The following is a 16,661-nucleotide window of genomic DNA, read 5'->3' on the forward strand; positions in this document are numbered from 1 at the left end:
TTGACCAGAGAAGGGCTGTCATCACACCATAAAACAGGGCATCAGTGAGATCACAAGGCCACCGGACAGGGAGCCTGATGCAGCTGGGCCAGGCTTCCTGGATTTGTGCTCTTTTCCAAATCAGTAGCAGAGCCATTGCTTATGCTTTGAGGTTCTAAGTGCCGAACACCCATACTCCTTTGGCACTTTGAAAATCACAAGCCCTGCTTCTGATCTTTACCAAACTGAAACAAAGAGCAGAGTTTTGAAGTTTTCTCGGAAGGCAGAAAGCATATATATCAGAGGCAGCCTTTCTGTTAAGTTCTACGGCTGACAAAGAAATGGACCACAGGTTGAAGCAAGTTGAAAGACTGGATGAAGTTTCCTGTATTTGAAATTGTCTCCCCACAGCAGGCAATCTTCCTGACCAAGTCCTCCACGACCTCCATTCCCACCAGGAATTATAAAGAAAAAAATAATGAGGGCTAGGCATGGTGGCTCACGCCTGTAATCCCAGCACTTTGGGAGGCCGAGGCAGGCAGATCACCTGAGGTCAAGAGTTCGAGACCACCCTGGCCACCACGGCGAAACCTCATCTCTACTAAAAATACAAAAATTAGCTGGGTGTGGTGGCACGCACCTGTTATCCCAGCTACTAGGGAGGCTGAGGTAGGAGAATCGCTTGAACCCGGGAGGTGGAGGTTGCAGTGAGCCAAGATTGCACCCTGCATGCCAGCCTGGGAGACAGAGCAAGACTCTATCTCAAAAGAAAAAGAAAAAGAAGAAAACATATAATGAGAAATTTTGATTTGTTTGCTTAGGGGAGGTTTGGCAACCTTCACCAAATGAGTTCACTCACCTTCACTGCATAATAGTGAACCCCGTAGGTTGGGAGAGACTCTACGATGCTCATGTAGCTGGAACGACAACACGAAGATACACAAACACACACACAATGCGCAAAAGGCTAGTTATTCAGCAGATCTGGTATCATATATATATTTGTGTATGTGTATGTGATAAAGTTCTCGGAGTGATTATTTACTTGAAAATTAAATGGAAACATACACCCCCCACTCCCAGATATGTCTTTGGAGAGGAACTGAACAATCCTGACATATGATATATTAACACACACAAACACTGTCCCCACGTGAGCTGGGAAGGGGCCACTTACTTCACGATTGCTTGACCTCTTGTCTGACCGTTCAGTTTCTTGTAGTGCTCAATGACTCTGTCTTCACTGCAATTAGAAGAAAAGAATGCTGTTATCGGAGTCCCTAGGACAACAGCCAAGCTTCCTGCCAGTAAGATATTTCTTAGCCCCATCTCATAAGAAGCTCCAAGGCACCAACAGCTCCTGGAAAAATGATTTGTCCTGTAGTGGCATTTCCAAACTCAGTCTGAGTGCTATCCATTTGGATGTGGATTTACTTTAAAAATAGTCTGTTTTCCCCTCAAAGGACTTGCATTCTCTTTGTCTTGGAATTTTTTTTTTTTTTTTTTTTTTTTTTTTTTTTTTTTTGAGATGGAGTCTTGCTCTGTCACCCAGGCTACAGTGCAATGGTGCGATCTTGGTTCACTGCAACCTCCACCTCCCGAGTTCAAGTGATTCTCGTGCCTCAGCCTCCCGAGTAGCTGGGACTACAGGTGCATGCCACCACACCTGACTGATTTTTGTATTTTTAGTAGAGACAGGGTTTCATCATGTTGGCCAGGCTGGTCTCAAACTCCTAACCTCAAGGGATCTGCCCACCTTGGCCTCCCAAAGTGCTGGGATTACAGGCGTGAGCCACCATGGCTGGCTTATCTTGGATTTCTAATCAAGAAATATAAGACTGGAGCCCAGGCTGGGTGCAGTGGCTCACCCCTGTAATCCCAGTGTTTAGGGAGGCTGAGATGGGGGGATTGCTTGAGCCCAGGAGTTTGAGACAAGCCTAAGCAACACAGTGAGACCTTGTCTCTACATAAAAATACAAAAATTAGCCAGGCATGGTGGGGTATGCCTGCAGTCCCAGCTACTTGGGAGGCTGAGGTGGGAGGATTGCTTGAGCCCAGGAGGTCAAGGCTGCAGTGAGCTAGGATTGCACCACTGCATTCCAGCCTGGATGACAGAGTGAGGCCGTGGCTCAAAAACAAAAAACAAAAGAACAAAAAGACTGGAGCCCAGGTTTTGGGATCAGCTCCTTGGAAGAAATGGTACTGTGAGAACAAGAGGAAGCAGACAGCAGAGATGACACGTGGATGCCCGGGCTGAACTCCCTGGGGCCCTTCTTATCCTCATCTTCCCAGTCCTGTCCACACAGGGCCTCATGGGGGGATGGCAGGCATTGACCTTAACCAAGTGCCCACAGCCTATCTGCTCTGAATGAGTAGTCAGGAATGGAAGGCTTTCCAGGAGGACGGAACGTTCTGGAATTTGGGCTTGGTTAATATGAACCATGAAGCAACAAAAGCCCCATAGGAACGCCTGGAGAACAACAGCAAACCAGTTACCAGAATTAGACAGACGCTCCCTCCTTTTTCGAAATCTTAGGTTTTTTTTGTTTTTGTTTTTGAGATGCAGTCTCCCTTGTCACCCAGGCTGGAGTGCTGTGGCGTGATCTTGGCTCACCACAACCTCTGCCTCCCAGTTTAAAGCAATTCTTGTGCCTCAGCCTCCTGAGTAGCTGGGATTATAGGTGTGTGTCACCACACCTCGCTAATTTTTGTTTTTTAGTAAAGATGGGGTTTTGCATGTTGGCCAGGTTGGTCTCAAACTCTGGGCCTCAGGTCATCTGCCCACCCCTGCCTCCTAAAGTGCTGGGATTACAGGCATGAGCCACGGCGCCCAGCTGAAATCCTAGTTCTAATATAACAAGAGGTTAGCTGGCTCCTTGGCGGCAGTGGCAAGCCTGCCTCCTGAGAAGTGACTCTGGTGCCCATGAGGTAGGAGATATGGCCGCTCCCGCCCCTGCCTTCGGATGGGCAGAGCCAACCTCGGGAATCCCAGGGAAGCAGGTGCAGGCAGAAAGCCCTAACCCCACCTGCTGAGGTGTGGAGTCGACACCTCAGTCTCCTGGTCTGGCCCCAGAGCCTTGGAACCTCAGTTCTCACTCTCGGGTCTTACTCCTCTTCACCCTCCCTGTCCTCTGTCAAAGCTCCGTGAGGGGAGGTGATTCTAGGGGTCTACCCTCGAGATCTCAATAGAGGATCTTTATTATCTATTATTTTCGAGACAAGGTTTTGCTCTCTCGCCCAGGCTGGAGTGCAGTGGCATGATCCTGACTCACTGCAATCTCCATCTCCCACGTTCAATCAATTCTCCTGCCTCAGTCTCCCGAGTAGCTGGGATTATAGGTGTGCACCACCACGCCTGGCTAATTTTTGTATTTTTAGTAGAGATGAGGTTTCACCACATTGGCCAGGCTGGTCTTAAACTCCTGACCTCAAATGATCTGCCCACCTCAGCCTCCCGAAGTGCTGGGATTACAGGTGTGAGTCACTATACCCGGCCCTATTATTTATTATCCATCAGCCCAGGATCTACCTAAAGCCTTCTTTTACCCATCTTTTTCTGTTTTCATTTTTAGCAAGGCCAGCGTTGGGGGTAACAGGTTCTACACATTCATCACCTAGTCTTTGGGGGTAATTGATTTCTCTTTCAATGACTACCTTAACCTCCAACTAGTATCTTTTAATTTTAATATTCTGGAATTTGATGCCTAGAGGACAGCGAGAGGTCTTGATAAAGAAGGGTCTTTATAAATACCCAGAATGAGGACCAGCCAGCTACAGGGGGCCTTGCCTCAGTTGGAGAGTCACTTCCGTGGGGTCTGGATATCCTCTATTCAGAAAGGGGCAGACCCAGCCATCTCTCTCCTTGGCTCTCACATGCCGAGGAAGTTCTATGTCAAGTGTGACAAAGTCATCTCCTGAAGACGATTCTCGAAAAGCATGCTCCCCAAGGGCAGGCCCAGCCTCACTAATCCTGCAGAACTGCGTCAGGAGGTTCGGCGGCTCCACTTCCTTCCATCCCACTCACTAAATCAACAGCTGCCTTGGCGTGTTTCCTACCACGTGATCTGGGATTTTGTGAGGTCGACTCCTAGATCCAGGGTCAAGCAACTCAGTGTAGATAGGGGCCTTTTTCCTTTGCAGCACTAGGGAGAGAGGCTCCCTGGGGTGAGTTCAGGAGGTGCACGTCAACATAGCACTGTAGCCACGAAAACACAGAAGGCTCAGGAGAAACACCAGTGAAAGAAAGTCAAAACCACTGTCAGAAAGCCGCGCCGCTGTTTAACCACGACATGTCCTGACCACAGGGTTCTGGGTGGCTGACAGCTGCAGAAATCTTTGCCACTCCCCGTTTGCCCTGTAACTCCTGCTCTCTGAGGCCATTTGTGAAGCCACAATGGTTGCCTTCTCCATCCTCAGCTTTTCCTGCTCGTTTTGCCGCCTTAAACATGGTGGGCTTATCCTGGGATAACAGGCTCAATCCTGACCGAGAACCTATTCTGCTCCCAGCCTGTCCCCACCTCTGCTCTGGAACTTTCCAGAGGGCTGAAGTGCTCTGAGCTTTGCAGACAATTTTCCCATACCCTAGATTTGTAGCAGGGACTCAAGGGGATAACTAGCAGAAATCCAGGAAGCAGAGTAAGCACTGTCTGGAGGACACAGGGTTACATGGAGGAAAAAGGCAAATGATCAAAGCTGCCTGTGCCCAGGTCGCTGGCTGGGTCATGTTGTTAAGTCAAATGACCTCTCTGCAGACAAGGGGGTACAGGAAATGCATGGGTGATGGAAGGGGAAACAGGGATGGTGACATGATATGGTTCCCCATCTCGGAGCAGCTGCTGGCCTGCTGTGCTCAGTGGTTTCGGGGTAAAAAAAGATGTCTCTGCATACCTTATTGAGGCGGTAGGGGCGGTCAGGTGGTCCAGCATTTACAAACTAGGCCTGTGGGGCAGAATCCAGGTCAGGGTCCCGAACCCTCCTTGTTCTGTGGCCCTGGGCACATCATTCTAACTTTCTGCCTCAGTTGCCTCCTCAACAGGGAAATCGCATGGTGTGAAAAGTCCTTGCTTGTTAAATGCATGGGGAGAATTAGCAGAAAGGCTTCTTGCACCATGACTCAGCATTATTATGCTGCTTTCACTGCTTTTTAATGACATGATGTGACTATGTATTTCCTCTCTTAATTACCGTCTGAAGTAGGTTGTGGTACGTCATCCCATTTTGCAGAGGAGAAATTGATGAAAGCTACCTGGCTAGTCACTGCAGAGGCTTAGCTGGGATGCTAAGACCCACTGCCTTGGTCACCAGGCTGCAGCCTGCAGGTTGCCCATCCAATGTGCGAACTCCAGCGGGGGCAGGAGAGCCCCCGAAGAATGGTGAGTACAGCTCCTTAGCTCAGCAATGATCAGGCGAATTTGACACTCTGGGTAACTGTGATGAGAGGGGTAAAAATGTCTCCCCCACCAGTGAGGGGTCCTGGTTAACCTTGCTGAGTGGTGAATCTGAGGCCCAGAGGGAAAAGCAGTGAACAAGCTGTGTGCACCTGCTTTCTCTTCATTCTGTAACTGCAGGAAGCAGGAACAGCACTTATCCTTCTCCTTGCGGCTTTGCTTTTTAAAAATCTATCTATATATAGGGGTATGAAAATACAGTTAGATAGAAGGAATATGTTCTAGCATTTGATAGAACAGTAGGGAAATTATAGTTAACAATAATTTGTTGCATATGGCAAAGTAGCCAGAAGTGAAGATTTGTAATGTTCCCAACACAAAGAAAAGATAAATGTTCGAGGTGATGGATATCCGTTACCCTGATTTGACCACCGCACATTATGTACAGATATCAGAGTATATATACATGAAAAATATGTACAACTATTATGTATCAATAAGAATCAAAGTCCATATAAATAAGGTTGAAATATTAGAGCCAACATCAAGAAGCCAACCACAGTGAAATGAGGTGAAAGGGCCTGTTGTGGTTGTGGTTGTTGTTTTTCAGTAGGGTATCGTCAGGAGGGTCCCTGTCATTGACTTTTATACATCATCTGGGCTGTGATGCTGACTGTGATACACGTGACTCCCCTGTCCTGCCACCCTCTCAGGGCATTTAACATTGGCTTGGGCACTTATGGGTCTGAAGGAGGCTCAGGGAAAGTGCTGGCTTGGTCATGATGGTATGGGATGTTCTGCCAAGCCAGCTATAGGTGAAGATGTTCACATGCAGAAGAGACAGAGAGAGTGTGTGTGAAGGACGAGGTGCCTCTGGGTTAGTAATCATGTGTGAGTACAGAGCAGATAATGGAGATGGTGAAGGAAAAATCCAGAGACACAGGGAGGAGAGAAGAAATTCAAAACTCTCAGATGAGCATAGCAGTGTTCTAAGGTTTGGAAAGGAATGAATGAAGGGATGACTGAGAGACCCACAACAGGACAGGTCTCAGAGGCAAAGAGATTCCTCCCTGGTCCTCTCTAGTTACCTTCTCACAACCCCAGGGCCTTGACCATTGGATTTTTGGAAGTGAACAGCCAGGAGGCTAGAGAGGGATGAGGCCCAGTGGCACAAGGAATTAGGGAGGTGGGTAATAGGGTCCATGAACAAGGAAATGGGACCATCATTTCTGGGGGTTCGGATTGCAAGTCTCGACATTTGGAAGCTGATGCATGTAAAATCCCTGCAAGTTAACAGATTTTGCTCTTTGGGGGCAGGTTATAATTAGAGAAAGCCATTATTTATTTACATCTATGTTTCCAAAAGAGGAGTGGCAATAAAACAGCTCAGAGAGATGAAATTAGGGACGCCAGACACGGAAGGGAGCTCGCAGCCTCGGGCCTCGGGGCCAGCTCCCTAGTGATGTGGTCTCTCAGAGAGATGTGATTTATGAGCCAGAGTTGTTTGTTTGTTTTTTTGTTTGTTTGTTTGTTTTGAGATGGAGTCTCGCTCTGTCACCAGGCTGGAGTGCAGTGGCACAATCTGTTCCCTGCAACCTCCGACTCCCGAGTTCAAGTGATTCTCCTGCCTCAGCCTCTCGAGCAGCTGGGACACCAGGCGCGCAACACCACGTCCAGCTAATTTTTTTTTGTATTTTTAGTAGAGACGGGGTTTCATCGTGTTGGCCAGGATGGTCTCGATCTCCTGACCTTGTGATCTGCCCGCCTTGGCCTCCCAAAGTGCTGGGATTATGAGCCAGAGTTTAATGCTGCTAATGAGCCCTGCATCAAGACATGCCCTACCCCAGCCACATGAATCAATGAACAACTAGGTCACTGTCTGGATAAGCGTCCAGACAAGATGAAATGCTCACAATCCATACAGTTCAGACATTGTCATCCAAAGCACTTACACAAGTCACGTGTTGTAGTTTATTAGAATCAACTCGGTCTGTGCTTTTTGTTTTGCTTTTAAATAAAAGGAGTTGCAATGATTTCTGTTAGGGGATCAGAAGGAACATCAGAGAAGAGGTATTACAGTTATCAAAGGTCAGTGGCCAGGGCTTAGGAACCCAGTAGGATTTCAAAACATTATCCAGGAATGCAAGCCCTGCCCAACTGTGGCCCAAACCACAACCTGGGAGCCTTTCAAATGCCTGAATCATTCAGAATCAGTCATTTAGGGCCCGACAGATAAGCTACGGCATAATGTTACATAGTAGCTAAATCAGGAGATATGAAACATCAAGGGAAAATAAAAGAATCAATCTCTCTCTTTTGAAAGAAGAAAACCCTGTGGTTCTCCCACGTCTCAAAACCTCACACATGCTGTCATCAAATGACAGGTGTTCCAAAATGAAACTCTAGCAGCACATGAAATCTCTCGAAGGCAGCGAAGCTTCCAAAGTGAAATTTTAGAAGGTATTCTTTTTGAAAATAAAAAAAAAAAGAAGAAGAAACAAAAAAGGAGAAGTCTCAGGCACAATGCTTCACTTAAGTAAATGCAGAAAACGGGCCTGGAGTGGTAGCTCGAGCCTGTAATCCCAGCACTTCGGGAGGCCGAGGCAGGCGGATCACCTGAGTGAGGTCAGGAGTTTGAGACCAGCCTGGCCAACATGGTGAAACCCCGTCTCTACTAAAAATACAAAAATTAGCCAGGTGTGGTGGTGCGTGCCTGTAATCCCAGCTATTCAGGAGGCTGAGGCAGGAGAATCGCTTGAGGCAGAGGTTGCAATGAGCTGAGATCATGCCACTGCACTCCAGCCTGGGTGACAGAGTGAGATCCGTCTCAAAAAAAAAAAAAAAAATTAATTAACTTAAAAAAAATAAATGCAGAAAATGGTTTCATGAAGACACAGGGTACTTAATACAGCTGCAAGTCCAGGCTGGCACGTGGGAGCTGGTGGAGGGAGGGTATATTCAGTTGTCCTGTGTCCCCTCGCACCCTGAGAGGGACTCGCTCCTGGGGAAGACTCCAGGGGTCTTACCAGTAGGCCAGGGAAGGGTGCTCCTTCAGGGCTTGGGTGGGAAGGGCTGGCAGCTTCTTCAAGTCACTCCTCACAACTTCATTGCTGAAAGAGAGAATGCCCAGAAACGCACTCACCCTCTGAGAAAATAATCGCACTCTCTGATACCACTTGGGCCGCTGCCTTGTCTGAGAGACCCCACATCTGCTTCCCTGTTAATAAAAAGCAGTGGGAGGAAGGGGCGCTCTCTTTTTATTTCCTTAATACAGATGTAAACGAAGGCAGAACATACCAAGCCCAGTAACCGCCTCCTTTCACCATGCAGAAAGCAGGGCAAAACACCTTCAGATGGCCAGGGGTGTCTTCCCAAACCCTGCTCTCACAGAGGGGCACAGAGTGAACGCCCCTGAGCAGCTCTCAGCAGGAATTTGGGGAGAAGAAGGGTCCCCAGGGGTCCCCCAGGGCAGGATCTTAGGAGAAGCTCCCCAGAACCCCGCCGTTAGGCTCACAGAGCTCCGAGAATGGGCAATGGCGCCGCTGTCCCCATAAGAGCGTTTGCGCTGCTAATACACAAAGCTGGTTTTCATGGCTTACGTTGACCACATGCTGGAAACTGTTTTCTGAAATATGACAAATAAATACTGATGGAGTCTCCTTTATCTGAAATGCTTAGGAGCAAAAGTGTTTCAGATTCCAGATTTTTTTCAGATGTTTGACTGTTTGCATTTATACACTTACTGGTTGAGCCCCACAAAACCTGAGCATCTGAAATCCAAAGTGCTCAAATGAGCATTTCCTTTGAGCGTCATGTCGGCACTCAAAAAGTTCCTGAGTTTGGAGCATGTTGGATTTCGGATTTTCAGATTAGGGAGAATCAACCTGTAATTTTTGCTTTTGAGGAGGCTCAGAAACTACTTAGAAAGTGTGAACTGCATTGCCTGGGCCAGGCTGAGCATCCCATATCCCCAAATCCCAAATCAGAAATGTGCCAGAATCTAAAACTTTTTGAGTGCCAACATGACGCTCAAAGGAAATGCTTATTGGAGCACTTTGGATGTTGGATTTTCAGATTTGAGGATGCTCAACCAGTTGGTATATAACACAAATATTCCAAAGCCTGAAAGAAATCTGAAACACTTCTGCTCCCAAGCATTTGGGATGAGGGAGACTCAACCTGTACCATTAGGCAGTTTTACGCATCTGGTCCTGAAACCAGAAATTCTTTTCCCTGTAGACTCACACATGCTTAGGTTTGGAAGATGCTTTAAACTCCCCTAGCTTAACCAGCCTTCTTCAGGTGCCTGACTCCTCCGTAAACACTCAGCAGGTCTGCATCCCCTCTGGGCTGGACCATCTGTGGCGTCTGCACCCACCTACTACCTCCAGAGCAACAAACGGCAGCCACTTTGGGACAGTTTTGATACTGAAAGAGCATTTCCCTATCCTGGTCCACCAAAGAGCCTTGGAAGCCTTAGCCAGGGTTGCAAAGGCACAAGTAGGAGAGCTCTGCCCTCGATTCGCAGTTCTGACTTGGGCTATGTTAGCAGCTTCAAGGTTGCTTATACTAACCAAGGCAAATACTGGCCACCAGGACACTGGGCAGTGCCATCTAAAAAGGAATGAAACAGGTATAACTGTTTCATTTTTAGCAATGTTTTTCATTGCTAAAAAGCAGTGAAACAAGGTATAACTCTGAAGGAGGGAAGGAATACTGTAGCCACAGAGGGGAGTTCCTGAGGTGCTTGGATGGTGGACACTCCAGCACCCATGCTGCTAACTGGAAGATGCATTGTTCCCTGTGTCCTCGGCAAGAAACACAGCCAAGGACAATGTAATGATCAGCATCACCACTGGATGCCCAGTGCCACTGGGCAAAACCACACCAATATACCAGTACATTACATTTGTGTGTGTGGTGATAAAGAAACACATGGAGGTTTGGTGACATTAGAGTGCTCCCAGAAAAAGCATTTTTCTGTTGCCCTAAGAAAGAATGAGGCCAGGCATGGTGGCTCATGCCTATAATCCCACCACTTGGGGAGGACGAAGTGGGAGGATCACTTCAGTCCAGGAGCTCAAGATCAGCTTGGGGAACATAGTGGGACCCTGTCTCTACAAAAAAATATAAAAATTAGTCATGCACAGTGATGCATGCCTGTAGTCCTAGTTACCCAGGATGAGGTTGCAGTAAGCTGTGATTGCAACACCACACTCCAGCCTGGGTGACAGAGGGAGACCCTATCAAGAAAGAAAAGAAAAGAAAAGGGAAAGAGAAAGAAAGAGAGAGACAGAAAGAAAGAGAGAGAGAGAAGGAGAGAAGGAGAGAGAGAAAGAGAAGGAAAGGAAAGGAAGGAAGGAAGGAAGAAAGAAAGGGAGAAAGAAAGAGAAAGAGAGAAAGAAAGACAATGACCATGGCCAGTGGTGTTGGTGAATCCTGGCTTCATACGACCAACTAGAGGGAAAAACTCACAGTGTAACTGTTTGAATCAATCCATCCAAGTACTTGAACTGTTAGAATCTAAATGGTAAGGCCAGGATAGATCAACTGATAATCAATAAGCTGAAGGTGTTTATGAAGCCCCTGCCATTATATGGAAAGAACTGTAGAGGATATAAAAAATGAGGAGATATGGTCCTTAACCAGAAGGTGCCCACGATTTAGCTGGGAAGGCGAGAGGAGCACCTACAAAGCTCACTGACCACAGGGATGATGTGTGATCATGTCAATTCAAACAGCAGACACGAAAGCTCAGAGGAAATAATGGCCCCCTTGGGCTCTGATGTAAGACTGGCTTTAGGGGAGGCCGTGCATGAAGAAAAGGCTAAGAATATCACTCTTCTCCTGAGTGGAACACGGACAGACATGGAAGCCACATGAACTGAAGAAATCCATCAGAGTAAGTGGAATGTCAGGGGCAATACGCTGAAAAGGGCAGGTCAGGCAGAGAACTGTGAAACTTTAATGCCAGGCTAAGAGGGTTCAGCCTCTCCTGGGTTTGATCCAGGAGGCAGACAGCAGGACAGCACCTGCTGATTTTCAAACGGGTAAACTCCTAGTGTTCAGGAAAATTCAATTCCAACCCAAGTACAGTCGGTAATTTTTAAGCACATGCTATAAAGGCATAGTTTCAGCAAGTATTCAATTCACCAAACACTCAAGGGCCCACACTGATGAATTTCTGGATCTTCTCTCCCTGCTTCACGGTAAGTTCCCTGAGAAAAGGGATTTGATTTATTGGTCCATCAGCCCACAGAGGGCTGGCTTCAGTGTGAAAGGCACTTTTCTCAGATCAACTTTATTGGATGAAACCATGAGAAAGGCAATTAGTGGCTCCCTGAAGGAGCCGAAACTTGAGTTTGGGTTTTACTCACACCCATCACATCTAAAGTATATTTGGGGAAGGAAGGAACTCCAGGAGGAAGGGATCGTTTTACCCACCAAACCCTTGCTTGTTGGCAAACAAGCTGCCCTGATGACAGCCGCAGGTTTGATTTCCTCGCTGAAGCCTGCAGTGGGTTCTCTAGCTCTGCTCCAGGGCAAGGTTACACACAAAAAAATCTAACAAGAAATCACCAAGGCGTGAAACCTGTCCAAATCCATTATATTCTGGAAGGGATCCATGGCCCTTCATCCTTCCCCGGGGACAAATCTATAGAAATGTTCTGTTTGCTTTTCTGCTGTTTATAAACATCTGCAATAACTTAGGGGTGTCTAGCCCTGTCAATCCGGCCAAACTCTGTGGCTGAAAATCAGAAAGCTCCCCTAATAGGAAAATTGGTCACTCTACCCCCACAGCTTGCAAGGCTATGGCCTAACGAATGTTCTAGAAGTTCACAGCTTCCTCCCTCAATGTCTTCCATTTCGACATTTTCCCCAGAGTTCATGACATATGATAAATGCCAACTTATACAACACCTTAAGACAGTTCACTGTGGCTGCATTCCATTTTCAGAAAAATGCAAAAAAGAGCTGGATGTGGTGGCTCATGCTTGTAATCCCAGCACTTTGGGAAGCCAAGGTGGGAGGACTGCTTGAGTCCAGGAGTTCGAGACCAGCCTGGGCAACATAGTGAGACTCCATCTCTTTAAAAATAAAAATATAAAAAATAGCCAGGTGTAGTGGTTTGCACTTGTAGTCCCAGCTACTTGGGAGGCTAAAGTGGGAGGACTGCTTGAGCCCAGGAGTTTGACATTACAGTGAGCTATGATCATGCCACTGTTCTCCAGCCTGGGCAACAGAGGGAGACCCTGTCTCAAAAACCAAAAGAATAGAAAAGAAAAAGAAAAATGCAAAAAGATCTCTTGAAAAGCCAGTTGCTAAACTGAGAATAACATTCAAGTCTTCTTATCTTTAATATTAATCAGTTTTTATTCAAAACTCTCCGGCAGTTAATGCTGCCAGGGATAAAAGTGGTATCAATGCTGTATTGGTCTTCGATTTAGTGGTGTTTTTTTCTTTGAGATAATGTGCCTGTCTTCTACAGCCTATACTCCTCATAAAACAAGGAAAGTTAGAATGATCTACTGGGGAAAAACAAAGATTTCTAGCAATATATCAAACAGAGAATTTGCCACAGTGAACAACAACAAATTTAACCAAGATGCCACAAAGTGAAGGGAGCAAAAATTAAACCTGAGAGGGAAGGTTGAGCAAAATCCACAATGTGTTTGTTTTTCTTTAAAAAACTTGGAAATAACTTTTTCAAGAAAGTCCCCTTGGGTCAAACGAGATGTATGTAATTTGTGGGAGAAACTTGGGGCGAACAGAATAGACTTAGCGTGAAAGAATTCTTCCTACAACCGGTTGTTTCTGTCTGCACTGGTACAAAAACAGCAGAGCACAAAACCCAGAATGTGATACTATCGTAACAGAAAGGAATAGCCTGCAATTCAGAAACAGTAAGATAATGCTAGCATTGGCCTAACTCCTCCATATTTTATGAGCAGATCATGAAGGTCAAGTTCTCAGGGGTGGGATATTTCATAAGTAGAGTACTGCAGGTCCTTAATCCGTTATCACAATTCCAAAATTCAAAAAGCTCTAAGAAACATTTCTTAACCCATCTGGCTGCAAACTTCATCTTTTTGCATGAGGCAATGATGGACCTTTCTATTTGCGCCCACTTGCTGGGCATATCCATGTTTTGTGCGGGAGGTGTTGATGTGTTTAATTCCAGGTGCTGCCCTAGGCCCTGCCCAGGGTGTGGTACAAGCCCTGAATTACCTGCCTAAATCCTGCCAAGTTCTGAATTCGTAAACACTGAGACCCTAAAGTTCTAGATGCGCATACGTGGCTCTGTGTTCCTTTATTCGATCATACAATGGACCTAGAAAACTGAGACAGATTAATGAGGGAAGTTATAGATTTTCATTCTTTGCTGATCTTTAAGAAATCATGCAGGAAACAATCTTTCATTTCCTTTTCCTTCCTTCCTTTTCCTTTTTTTGGTAAACCAAGGTGAAGTTGAGGTTACAACAAAGAAAAGAGAGCACCTGCCTATCTCCGCCCAGTCACATGCTTTTTTCCCCAGGTGTGTAGGAAAGAAATGTTGCAGGGGTCTTCCACCATCGGTTTGGGGCCCATCTGTCTGAGAAACTTCTGCCATAGTGCGTGACCATTCGCAGACAAAGGGAATCGCCCCAGAGGGTTTTTCCAGCATGCGATTCTGAATTCTGGGCATGTATCATAGATATGTCACATGAATTTACCAACTGTTTGTGGGGGGCAACATTGCAAACACATTTATGAAATATGTACTTTTCTATTTTTTTTTTTTTTTTTTGAGACAGGGTCTCGCTTTGTTGCCCAGGCTACAGTGCAGTTTTGAGATGACGGCTCACTGCAGCCTCCACCTCCCAGGCTCAAGTGAACCACCTGCCTTAGCCTCCAAGCAGCTGGGACTACAGGTGCTTATCACTGCACCTGGTTAATTTTTTAAATATTTTGTAGAGATGAGGTCTCACTATGTTGCCTACGCTCATCTTGAACTCCTGGGCTCAAGCAATCCTCCTGCCTTGGCCTCCCAAAGTGCTGGGATTATAGGCGTGAGCCACTGTGCCTGGCACTGCCTTTATTTCTGTTGCTAATTGTTAAGTTATATAAGTAAGGATTTCTTCCTTGATTACTGTCTGGTTTTCTGGGGTGAAATGAAAGTTTTATGACTTTCTAATTTATGTTAGGTGTAAACATGTAAAATTAAAAACAAATTTAAAAATTGTTTCATAAGTCTATAATTTCAGGCAAATAATTTTCTCAAAAAGCCCAAGAAGAAACGATTGATTAATTTTCTATATTTCTAAGTATCACCCTTTAGTTTCAAAATTTCCACTCTGAAAAACTGACACAGTACCATAGCCATGAAACGTTTTGCTGTTCACAGGTATAACTCAAAATATGATATTTTAATATATTAAATAAATGCTTAACAAAAGAAGTAAGCTGCCATAATACAAAATTTCCTCCTTGCTTGGCTTCTAAGCAATTCACATAGAATTTGAAGAATATCATCCTGCAAAAAAAAAAAAAACTACCCTATCCCTATCCAAATACTTTTTTATGCTTTGAAAATGTGAATTACACACTTGAAAACTCAATCAAATAGACTTTTGTGCACAAAACAAAGCTTTCTGTAACAATTTATAACTTTTCCGCTTGAACATTTTGCTTCAAATTTTCACAGATTCTGTTCCTTTCAAAAGCTCTTGCTGGTGTGAAAGATTCCATCTGCTCTTCAATTACTCACAGCCCTTAAAGTCATTTTTAAATCATGGGAAAATGCCACACACAATTCTTTCGTGTGTGCGTGCGTGTGTGTGTGTGTGTGTGTGTGTGTAAAACAGTATATAAATAGTATATGAGAATTATATTAATTTCAATTCTCCCCACAAAAACTTTTCTTTGGGCTGTTAGGTGTGTTTCAAGTTTAACAGATTAACTTTTTTTTTCTAGGATGTTTCCAATAGGGAAATTTGCAAGTTTAGGTAGATATTAAAGTTACTGTTAAGTTACATAAGTTATATTCCAAATGTTAACTATTCCAGACATAACTGAGTATTTTTTCAGTAATTATCTAAAAGTCTCAGCAAGTCTATTTCTCGTACCATACGATCATGCTAGCTGTTTATTTTCAAGTGGCCAATTTAAAAATTGTAGGGAAATATGCCCCAAATGATCTAATAATGATTTAAAACCGAGCTTGCTAGAGCTAGAGCTAGAGCTGTAGTAGTAAAACTACTTATGTAAGGGCAAGGAAATGATATTGGTATACTAGGAATTGTGATTTACAGACTGCTGCTTTAGATTAATCAAGTCTCCATGTTGTAGCTGGCAAGGAAATGACTTTGTCATCTTTTTAAAGATCGCAATCGATATAAATGTTTATATTACTAAAAAAAGTCTTTTAGAAGAAAATTAGTTCTTCGTGTTCTTTTCCTGTTGATCATCTAAAGCTCTTCCTTTAACCTATGACTTCCCAAAAGGCACCCTCTGGCTTGGCAAAAAAGACTTACAAACCTGGAATTTTCGGATACCAGTAAGTTGAGTTCAGTTTATATTAATTCACACAGGGCTCTTTATAAAGGCAGAACAGATTTCAAAGAAAGAAAGAAAAAACCAAGAAGGCACTCTTTTTGGGTCATAAAAATTTCTTTCCACACTAGTGAGCACACCATCCCATGGTTTATAGAAGATAAAATACTAAAAGGTCTTTACATTTTTGCCTCTAACTGCTCTCCTGGGCACCTAATAACATGTGGTTTGTGGAAGTTAATGGGAATTTTTCAGCACAAATAAATATTCCAACTCCTCTTCTAAAATGGAGGTGAAAATCAATTTTCCTTGCTAATGAGGGACTGCTACTATTTGTTTCCATTGATTGGGTGATGCATTGTTCTATTTCTAAAAGCAAGCTGTTTTTCATTTTTTGTTTTAAAGAAACAGAATTAGTAACTTGCAGATTGACACCGCAGGTATACACTAAGATTTCTTAGCCACCACTCACTAAGCTCTGGTAAGCTGATATTCTCTCACTTGGACTGGCATTTCATCTCGTACAGACGTCATATAAACTGGCCCCCAAGTATTCAATCAAAACCTGAGTTCTTTTCCTTCGGTGGCTGTGTTTATTTGGAATGGTGAGCCTGTAGACACAGGGTCCCTTCCATCGCCTCTTAAGCATGTGATGGGTTCTGCTGAACAGAATCCTGTAAAGAATCTTTACAGGAATTTCCTTACTATCTGTCTTTCCAGGTGCTGTTTGCTTTCTGGTCTTAATAAATCTCATGCTGGGAG

At 44.9% G+C, this 16,661-nt stretch overlaps 1 protein-coding gene across 22 annotated transcripts in view; it reads right to left on the reverse strand.

Annotated features, from left to right (window-relative positions):
* FRMD4A (FERM domain containing 4A) overlaps window positions 1-16,661 on the reverse strand; it is a 531,042-nt gene that overhangs the window by 95,221 nt on the left and 419,160 nt on the right. For all 22 annotated transcript variants that reach the window (XM_063669580.1, XM_063669588.1, XM_063669577.1 and 19 more), the window contains 3 exons: window positions 8,393-8,476; window positions 1,157-1,222; window positions 839-896 (listed from right to left, as the gene is read on the reverse strand). In XM_063669580.1, the coding sequence (XP_063525650.1) occupies window positions 839-896; window positions 1,157-1,222; window positions 8,393-8,476 (208 nt within the window). The remainder of the gene's footprint in view (window positions 1-838; window positions 897-1,156; window positions 1,223-8,392; window positions 8,477-16,661) is intronic.

This window comes from Pongo pygmaeus, chromosome 8 (assembly GCF_028885625.2).
Source record: "Pongo pygmaeus isolate AG05252 chromosome 8, NHGRI_mPonPyg2-v2.0_pri, whole genome shotgun sequence".
NCBI lineage: Eukaryota > Metazoa > Chordata > Mammalia > Primates > Hominidae > Pongo > Pongo pygmaeus.